Source organism: Vicia villosa, linkage group LG4, assembly GCF_029867415.1.
Source record: "Vicia villosa cultivar HV-30 ecotype Madison, WI linkage group LG4, Vvil1.0, whole genome shotgun sequence".
Classification (NCBI taxonomy): Eukaryota; Viridiplantae; Streptophyta; class Magnoliopsida; order Fabales; family Fabaceae; genus Vicia; species Vicia villosa.
The window spans coordinates 118,449,616-118,460,778 of NC_081183.1; the positions used below are offsets into that span (position 1 = coordinate 118,449,616).

General features: G+C 35.6%; 1 protein-coding gene across 1 annotated transcript; it reads left to right on the top strand.

Annotated features, from left to right (window-relative positions):
• Nucleotides 1-274: 274 nt before the first annotated feature.
• On the top strand, nt 275-838 carry LOC131599543 (defensin-like protein 183). Its single transcript, XM_058871860.1, has 2 exons — nt 275-353; nt 442-838. Exons 1-2 carry the CDS (start codon nt 293-295, stop codon nt 780-782), a joined length of 402 nt encoding a protein of 133 aa, XP_058727843.1. The 5' UTR covers nt 275-292; the 3' UTR covers nt 783-838.
• The last annotated feature ends 10,325 nt before the right edge of the window (nt 839-11,163 follow it).

An 11,163-nucleotide genomic window follows, 5' to 3' on the forward strand; every position in this document is an offset into this window, starting at 1 on the left:
ATTTATCTGCATTTATATATTTTATTAATTAAATACTAATTTTAATATTCAATAAAATAAATAAAATAATATATTGACTATCTTTTTATTTTTCAATAAAGTATATTTTAATCACAATTTCTAAAAGTAACTTTTCCACAATTTTTGTTCTTTTCAAAAGTAACTTTTAAAAATACAAAAAATACGTCATATTTTTTAAAAGCTATGACAGATGTCCTTAACCTCATTTAAACTGTCTATAAATACACAAATTTTCATTGGAGCAACCAACCACAAGTCATTGCATTACTCAATGGCAAACAAGATGCATAAATCCTTCTTGTGTTTTGTCATCTATGTTTTAGTTATTGCAGGTAATAACCCTCTCAACTATTATCATTATGGTTGTTAAATTATAAACGATAAATCTCATCTCACAGTATTTAATTTGTATGAGAACAGTACAATTGATGCAGGTAGTAGAAGGTAACACACCATGCACAATAATTCAGGGAAGATGTGCTCCCGAAAATTGTCAAGAGAAGTGTACCAACTATGGAGCAGGCACTTCATCTACACTTTTAGGATCGAATTGTAACTTCTACAACTTATGCACATGTGTATTCGATAGGCCACCATTTGGAAGTTCATGCAAAGTTGGTATTGGACTCTGCTCAAGTCAATGCGGTGATTCTTGTTGTGATGGAAATTGTAAGGCTAGATATATACACACAGGTACTGGGAAATGTGTGCATGACTTTGACACTCATCTCTACTATTGTAACTGTGTCTATCAACGTTGAGTGTATTCTTTATTGAAATAAATAAGATCAAATTAAATAAATTTTTTAATTTTTTTATATGATTTTATTCAAATTTATCTACTTTTTGTTTTCAATATAAAACAATCATTCAAATATACGTATAAACACTATTAGTACTAAGAGAATGCAACAAACAACCGACTATAATTTCATATATTAATGGATGTTTAAATTAAAAGGTGAGAATGTTAGATAAACTGATTCGATTGAATGGTTCGATTCAATAGATCTAAGCTTGAATTGTGAACCAAATCAACTTTTTTTTATAAATATTTCAAGTACTATCAGTATGTCTTAGAGTTGAAATGTAGGAATAATCAAGATAAATAAAACGTTTAGCGACCAAGACTTTTCGGTTGAAAAAGTGCAAGTCATTAAGCTTTTGCGACGAATTTAAAGATCGAAATTTAGAGGCCGAATTTATGACCGATTGTAGAGACCGATTTTAGAGTTCTTTTTCTTAAAATAAAATTAAAAATTATGATACCTAGGAATCAAACTTGTGATCTCCACATATTTAAATAAGAAATTGCCACTACGCCACTTAATATCTATTGTTATATTTTATATTTAAACATATATACATATAGTTTGATATAAGTATATTATATTTAAAACAATAAAAAATATGAAAATTTTAGTGAAAATTAAAAATTGAAAGAGAATTAAAATCTTTAAAAAAAATAGAAAGGAAATAGTAACATAATAAAGAGAATTAAAAATAGAAAAAGAAAACAAAAAATATTAGTGACAGAAATTTCAGTCTCTAATTTTTATGTATAAGTTAGATTGAATATAAAAATATTTTTTCGTGACCGATTTATTGACCTCTTAAAATTTATTCAAGAATATTAAATTTTTATGGCTAATTTGGTCACTACAGTGACCGAAATTTCGGTCACAAAATTTTGATCTCTAAATCGGTGGCCAATTTATTTTAGTGACCGATTTAGTGACCTTTTAAAATTTGTTCATGAATATCATATTTTGGTGGCTAATTGAGTCACTACAGTGAGCGAAATTTTTTGGTCACTAAATCGGTCACTAAAAGCGGATTTTCTAGTAGTGGTAATGGAGGAGACAAGTGGTATGATGCTTGGGACCACCGCACTTGTCCATGTGACACTTTATCCTATTTTGTCCTTTTGAAACTATTTCCCACGCATTTTTTAATATTTACTTATTTCTAATTTTCTTGTCATTTTGGAACACATCCGTGAATATTTATTGTTCATCAATTACTACAATATTAAATCTGAAAAGCGCAATTGTTAATTATGTAATTCAACTTGTGTATTTCTATTTTATTACTTTATTTTCTCTGTGAGGTGACTATATCAACTAAATTCTAAAGGATCACCTCTGTCATAATTAACACTCTATAGTAACTTGTTGATAATTATTATATTGTGTTACTCCACCAATGTATGAATGGAGAAAAATTACCTTAATGTTTTTGAGAGAAAATATTGTTTTAAATATCTCAACATTGTTAGGATTAAATTTTTTATTATTAGTTTTGGAAAAAATTGACAAAATCTTATGGTTGAATTTTAAAGAAAATGTGTTTTGTATTAAAATTCATTATGTTAATATAAAACTTGATCTCGAAGATGTGTTATATTTATATTAATTTATTAATAAATTTCTAGAATAATATTTTCAAAACTTTTGCTTGCTGCATTTACCACTCCAACAAAATGGCGTCGTTGTCGAGGACAGGTTTTGTGTTGGAGTTGTATCGTAATCGTTTCTATGGTTTTGAGCTTTGTATATACATCGTATTTATTGTATATGTTTACTTGTATATTTTCACTTGTACATGTTTACTTGTATATGTTTACATATGAGTATATATTGTTGGTGAATGTTGGCTAAACAAGTTAAAATTGGACTAGTACTTGATTTTAAATATTCTTTTCTCAACTTGTGAATCCAGCATTCACCGATTTTTCCTTTTTGTATGTTAATAGTTGTATTTTTTTCATACTTTTATATTTTTGTTTTCTTTTATGTTTGTGCAAGTGTTGTATATATTTGTACATGTAACCTTTGTTGAGTGTTTTGGTTAGGACACTTTCTTTAGGATTGAGTGGTGAGACATCCCCATGGCACAACGAGAGGAAGCTACTTGCCAATTGCACGAAAACAATAAAGGCGTCGAGCTAACGATGTAAAACAAGCACATGTTAGAAGGCGCCCCAATGGTTGTAAGTTTTGTGTATTATTCTGTAAATGAGTTGTGTTGGTGTTAGTGGAGTGTATGAAAATATGTTGATTTTTCTGCATTTTCTATTTAGCCTGCTTAGCGCGTTGGAGGCCGCTTAGGGCGCTCTACAGGTTGGCGCCAGTGAATTTAGTTGGCCCCCTTTCTTCCCACTTTCACCACGACTATTTAGTAATATATACTAGTATTATGATTTCTAATTTTTATGTTGGTTGTTTAGACTTAAATTTTACTCTGTTAGCTTGAGGATTTTTGAGGTGATTTTCCAAGTTTGAGTGTTTCAAATTGCAGATGTATGGTAATGATGTTTTTAAAGTTGTATCATTCAAGGTACTCATTTATCACTTTATATAGTATAACATGTTTAGGAAACTTTTCATTTGTGCAATTACCATTTCATTCATTCTTTTACATTACTTGCTTTTTAATTGAATCACTATAGTTCCCAACTCTTAAATATGAGAAAGTTTTCCATTGTTCATATATGCTGGAGGCCACAATCTTTGTCTTAACTTAATTTTATTATGCTTAATCTTTTATTTGTGTTTATTGTATGAAAGCATGAAAAAGTTCAAGAAATTTGTTTAATTTTGAGCACAACCACCATAGTCAAATAGTCAATTCACCTTATGAGTGTGTGATCATTTGTTAACCCCTTTAAGCTTTTGTCAATGTCCATGTTGCTTTTAAACTTTATGCTTGTCCTTGAGTATTTAGTTATCCTTTTTGCATGGATTTTAATCTTTGTTTTCTTGAACCCTCAACCATGACTTTGGTTTGAATTTGTACCTTGCCTTAGAAAGTATGGAATATTCACTTTGATGTTGGTTGAATTCAAGTTGGGGAGATATATGTTTGCTACTTATTTGTGTGGATTGCTATGTGGTTGAAAAGAAAGAAAACTACAGAAAAATGTGAAAAAGAAAGAAAAGAAAAAGAAAGAAAAAAGAGAAAAGTTTTGAAAAAGAAAAAAGTATTGAATAATTGTGCAAATAAGTAGTATGATGGGTATGACAACTTTGGATTATGGAAGAAGTTTGATTGAAATTGTGTTGCTTGAGCCTTTGTGAAATGATCACTCCCTTAGGTTTATGCAAGTTTTTGTTTGGATCAGCTTTAGAAATTATCCCTTGTGTGTTAACCAAGTAACATTACAACCTTGAGAAGCCCTTGTGAGTCTTGCTTTTATGTTTTAAATATGAGCTTTCATCTATTGTTGAATTTTACTATGTGTGATTCATGATGTGAGTTTGTAATTTTTAGAATGTTTAGCATTATTTTTGTACTTATGATTCGTTTTGTTTATATGTTGTCGTTGTAGGATTGTGTAAATATTTACCTTGTTGTGCGTTTTTATTTAAACCATACATTTGTCTTATGTTTTAAAAACTTGTTGATTCAAGATTCTTTGGTTTATTACTTTTGATTCTTTGAGTTATTTGACCTTTTTTTAGGACAAACAAGTTTAAGTTGGGGAGAGTTTGATAAGTGCCAATTTTTAGTTATTTATGTATATAGTTTTGCGGCACTTATCGTCTCTTTTTCCTTAACGTGTGCGTGAATTTGCACGTTTTTTTATTTTGGTACATATTACGTATTCTTCGTGTTTTTTATTCATTTATGTACCGTTTGACAGTTTTCTATTTATTTTGTAGGTATTGATGTGTATTTTGAGCATGAACAATAAAGTGTCGAAGACACTGCTTCAAACACGCGATTTTGAGCAATTCATCGGTGGATAAGGCTCAAATAAAAGAAGAGGATGTCGCACGCTCGCGAAAAATGAACAGAGTCGCCACCAATATATTTATCCCATAAGGGAAAGGAATATCAGGAAACCTAACAAAGGAAGGAACAGGGTCTTGCGACCAGAGAATCTAGGTACGGGAGTCGGTTACGCAAGGGGAAGGTATTAGCACCCCTCGCGCCCATCGTACTCGATGGTATCCACCTATGTTTGTTTCTATCTAAAGGGTGTGTACTATGTCTATGTCTACATGCGAATGAATGCAAAAAGAAATACGGGGAAAAGAAGGAATATTTACAAATGTGCTCGTTCAAGCCCCGCGACTTGATGCCTACGTATCCTTTTCAGGAATCAGAGCGCCGTAGTTCGGCTCAAGATTTTCTGTTTGTTTTTGTGTTTTTTAGTTGGGCGGAGTTAACGCTCGCGCTCTTGCATAAGGGATCGACCTAGGATGCAATAGAGCGGAGATAACAATGCCCTTAAGAAAGGAGAGAAAGAGAGAGAGTTTGAGTGTTTCGAGGAAATCCCTAAAGCAATGGAAACTTGAGTTACTCTTTGGTTTGTGTTTTTTAGAATTTGGGAACTTACGCCCGAATGGAACCCTAAAGCAAGGGAAATCCAGGCACTCGAATGATTCCCTAAAGCAAGGGAGATCAAAGCTTCCATTCCCTTTTTAATGATTTTCACTTTTTTATTAATGTTTTTTAGTGTTTTCTTGGTATTTTTTATGGGGAATTTATTCAAGTATTTTTAGATGTTTTATGTTGTAAAAGAAAAGAAACTAGCCTAATATGAATGAGAATTTCTACCTAATATTATCATGGTTTCTACCTAAGGTTAGGATTTAAAAGAAGCATGGAAAATAAAGCGCTAAGTAGAATATTGAAAATAGCATGAAAAAGAGTAAGTCAAAATATAGCACAAAAGACTAAAAATACTACTATTTTTTATGGGTTTTTTTATTATGAGAGAAATCGGGTTACAACTCAAGGAAAAAGACTAATAGCCTAAAAACTAATATTTTTTTTTATGAACATTTTTTATGTCAAAATTAGTATTAAAGTCTCAAAGTTAACAAGAAAAATTAGTATTTTTAATGTCTAAAAGAAATGGTAAAGAAATCTAATTAAAATTTAAAATACAAATGTAAAACGGGGGTGAGAATTGAAGTTATGGGTGTGACTAGAAACTGGGCGTAGGGCCAGGTGGACAGGCCCAAAAGGCGTTTTTGTTGCAGCATGTGTTTAGCCAAAAAAGCGCAGCACTGGGCCTCAGGGGTGCGAGAAGCAAATTCGGCCCATAGAACATTTTGTTTCACATTGCAGTAAAAAAAATGATGATGGGGTGGATTCTGCATATGCATTTCCGGCCCAATGGTGATTTGCTTGATCCATAGATTCAGATTTTAACTAATGCTACTCAAACCTAATTAGTCACCTTAATCCAGATTTTACATCGTTTATGCCTAATTATTCACAAATCTACAATTAATCAAATTAATCAAATCGAATGAAACTGTATGAAAGGAAATTAGGGTTTTAATGTGCCGTTTCACATTCATCTTCTACTCAGACTCTCTCGCCTCTCTCACGTTCGTATCCTCACCGGCGATGGTTACCACCTCCAACCGCCGCCGTTTCACTTCGAATCAACGCGCTCTAAACACAAACTCACCCTAAAATCGTGCTCTGAGCCTAAATCTACGATCAATTTAACAAGAGGATCGCGCAAATATTCGGATCGAAGAAAGGGAAAAAGTAAGCCCTAGGTTTGGAATACTGTGCGAATTCAGGTTATTGCAGCTCCGAGAGAACAGATAGATACATTACGCCTATGAGTGGAGGATAACAAGTGTTAGGCAAACCTGACTGAAGATCGGAGATGGAGAAACGGAAAGCCGGAGGTTAGATTCCGAGCTGGTGCGAAATAAACGCCAAGACCGAAGAGGATTTCTTCCGGTAAGTTCCTGATTCACGCTTATCGCCTCTCTTCCTTCTTCTTTTGATTTTCTGCGAACTCTGTGAATCACTGCTCTATCTTCTTCTACTTCTTCTTTCTTCTTTTTCTGTGTGATGTTGTTACTGGTTCTTGCGCGTGAGAATGAGTGGATTGAAGGTGATGACGATGAGAGTTGCAAGCGAGGTTGTGGTGAGGTGGTGGCTGAGCTCAATTGATAAGAGCTTCAGATGTTGAAGCTCTATCAATGGTGGATTGGTGAGCTTTTGGTGGAGGTAAGGGAGAGAGATGAATGATGAAGAAGGTGATGGAGTCGCAGAGATGAAGATGATGATGGTGAGAGATTGGAGCGAAGGTCGGTGATGAAGATGGAGAGAGTGAGTGGAAGAGGATGATGATTGAGGGGAAATTGAGAAGTGAAGGATGAAGGAGGATGGTGTGGTGTGTGTGAAGAATGAGGTGTGAAAAATGGCGTGTCCATCTTGAATTGTGGAGGGAGATTGATTTATATAGAGTTCATGAGAGGATGTGAGCCATTGGATTGGTGAGAAGCGGTTAGAGAATCTAAGGGTGGAGATTGAGCGGTTATAAGTTGGTTAGGGTTCTGTTTTTTCTGTTAGCAGTTGGTTGTAGGTTATAGGAGTTTGCTGAGCTGGAACTTTTCTGTTAGGTTCTGTTATGAGTTAGTTGGGAGGCTGAAAGTTAATAGGGTAATCGATTAAAGTGAACTGAACTGGAAAATTGTTTTTTTGTTTGATTGATGCAGGTTATGATTATGTAGAGTCGAGAATTGAAGGTGCGGCGAGTCTGTCAAGTGCAAGGGCTGGCTCGGCTTCAGTGATAGAATGCTGCCAATTGCTGGTTTATGTGGATGTATGGGGCTGTCTTGTATGTGTACATGTTGTAGGGGTGACCTCAAACAAATGTGTGATGGAGCAAGGTATGGCTGCTGCAGGTATTTTGAGTTGGACCGCTATGTCGTGGTTAAATTATTCTGAATGTGTTAGTAATTCTGACTTAGCTTGATTGATCATTGGATCTGAAGCAATTTTCGGTATTTACTCTTGAACAGGTATGGACTTAAATGCTTGAAACTCGCTTGCCTTGATGCTGAACCGGAACGTGTCTGATTTGACTTAGGATTTAATGGCTTTGTGCAGATAGCAACAATATGGAGAACCATGGTGCAAGCTGGTGCTGTTATAGAATTTCCGGTCTTTGAAACGTATTGCACATCCTGAACATCTGAACCGTACTGTTTGGAGTCTGATGAACTGCTTTGAGCCCTTTCCCTTCCTGATCCTGCAGGGCTTAGGTGATTTACAACATGGTTATTTAACTGACGCAATGCCTGTTTTGATATGTTGCTGCTGATGGCTTGTTTGATCTTGTTTACACATGTATGGTTAGATTAAACTGTTGTGAAATTATGTTTGGACTTGTTGCAGGTTTTGGCTTAGCTTGGGACATGGGGTGTGAGGATATGAAAGCTTGGAATGGATGTATTTGAGATGGATTTTGCAAAGCTGAAAGTTTATGGCCTTTGTGGGACTGATGCCATTTCTGTCTTACCATTAGTTTAGGCTATATGTGTCAATATGAATGGTAGTAGCTAGTTAATGAAGTCAGTGTTAGTTTTGTTAGTAGTTGGAGTTGTCATGATGCTTTTGTTCTAATTTTCTGTATGGTTTTTCTTGATGACAATGTAACGTGAAGGTGTATTTCAACTTTATGATGAATTTGAATGCTTTACTTCATACTTGACTTGTATTCTAAAATGACACATCATTATGGCATTTCTCTACAATTCCTTTGAATTTGACATTCAGAATATATGCTTCCTTGAATTTTTACTTTCGCAAATCTTGCATAAGCACGGAAATTGAAGATGAGAACCATCAGCTTAATATGAACTTGGCTTCCAGATTCAGAGGTGATTAGTGCTAACACAATGAGTAACTCCATGTCCAAATTCAATTTTTCAAAGGATCTCTAGAGCAATAACAATGCCTGTACAGAGAAACCTCACATTTAATGAAACCGGACCTCAATTAATGAACAAGCCCAAGTGTTGAGGTTATGATTAATGAAGAAGCACCTTCAAGCAAACTTGTGTAAAGATGAAAGTCTCAAAGTACAGAGAAACCTTTGTTTCAAGATTATTGATCCCATGTCAAACCATTAAATAAATGAATGTATGATGGGTTAGATGACCTAATGGAAGGTATGTACATGAATGCAAAGCCTAAGCCAGTTAGAAATTAAAGGGTAGGACAAATTTGGGGTATGACAGCTGCCCCTATTTAATCGTCTTAAACCTGAAGGTGAGATTGGCGTTAGCCTTTCGAACATTCGAGGTAGAAGAAGATTAAATATCAAAGTACCAGAAATTTGTCCTAAAGAGAAGATGGTGTAAATGATATCCTTATTTTTTGTTTTGATATCTGCTGGGGAAAGAGAAATTTATTTTTGTTTTTCTGGTGGAAGAATATACAGTGAATAGTTGTGGTTGAATGGAGATAGTTTGTAACGTAGCCAAGGTGCCAATACAAGGTTCTCGATGGAAATGATTGTTGTATGAAACTGTGGTTGGAAAATACGGGTTTGATGGAATGATAGAATCTGCTGACTCAGAAATTGAAACTAAGGGTAAATGACTCGAAACTAGGGTAAGGTCAACGGACCTACGACCCACAAGAATTGAAAAAGATGAAAATAAGGTCAACGGACCTACGATCCACAAGAAATGAAAAAGGTGAGGATAAGGTCCACGGACCTACGATCCACAAGAAATGAAAAAGATGAGGATAAGGTCAACGGACCTACGATCCACAAGAAATGAAAAAGATGGGGATAAGGTCAACGGACCTACGATCCACAAGAAATGAAAAAGATGAGGATAAGGTCAACGAACCTACGATCCACAAGAAATGAAAAAGATGAGGATAAGGTCAACGGACCTACGATCCACAAGAAATGAAAGAAGGGATAAACATCAACACTGGGGTTGGAGGACATCAACGCTGAGGTTGTGAAAGGAAAGGCGTCGACACTGAGGTCGAGGACATCAACACTGAGGTTGGGACGAGAAAAGATAAACATCAACACTGAGGTTGGGACGAGAAAAGATAAACATCAACACTGAGGTTGTGAAAGGAAAGGCGTCGACACTGAGGTCGAGGACGTCAACACTGAGGTTGTGACGAGAAAAGATAAACATCAACACTGAGGTTGTGAATGACGATTGACATCGACGCGGAGGTCGGTGAAGGAGTGATAGGCATCAACACAGAGGTTGGACAAGGAAAGGATAAGCGTTAACACTGAGGTTGAAAAAGGGAAGGTATCGACACTGAGGTCGAAGGAAGAAAGAATTAATATCAACACTGAGGTTGGAAATTAGTCTTGAAATGGTTTGCCAGGACGGAAGGCAAAGGATACACAACACAGGGGTTGGATCTAAAAGTTTTCCCGTACGAGGGAAGAGATCACGGAGACTAGTCACGACTAGACTCGATCAAAAGACATAATCACGAAGATGTTGATGCTGGCGAAGCATAAGAATTACATTAATCCCTCAGGCCAAAGGCGGGGTATAACTCATCAAGAGTGGCAATCGTTCGAATTACCACACACCAAGTATGGTTATTCAAACGATTGAAAAATGAGATGGGTTGAATGCCCACCCTCATTCGCACTCTAATTTGCACGCAACATACGGGAAATAACCATGACAAGACTAGAGACGACTAGACTCGACAAGAAGGCGATAGTAACCACTGGGGATTACGGGAATATCGATGCTTACGAAGCATAAGAATTACATTAATCCCTCAGGCCAAAGGCGGGGTGTAACTCTTCAAGAGCGGCAATCGTTCGAATTGCCACACACCAAGTATGGTTATTCAAACGGTTGAAAAATGAGATGGGTTGAATGCCCACCCTCATTCACGCTCTAATCTGCACGCAGCACACGGGAAATAACCTCGGAGACAACGATTCTGACGAAGAAAGACAGGAGAGAGAAGATAAGATTTCTTTTGGGGATTGAGAATACCAGGTATTGGCACCATGGTTTGAGGATATTTGTGATATAGTAACAGATATCAATCGAGGTTTGTGGGGACAACTTTTTCTGTGGGGATGTATCATTGGCTTGATTGAATGTTGATTTGTATTATCTGGCTTATGCATTGTATGCATGTTTGAATTTTTCTATGGCGTAATGATCCGCCTTGACGGATATGCTACGCTTTTGAGGATGCAATGCTATATGCAATGCATTCTATATGCAAAAGTGCCAAATAAAGGCGTTAGTGAGATAGAGAAGCATGATCATTGGGGGTCCGTTGCTTGTCGTCTTGAGATGCCAATATGAATCGGTGTTGGAAACCCTACAGTACCAAAAATTATTGGCAACTTCCTTGAGG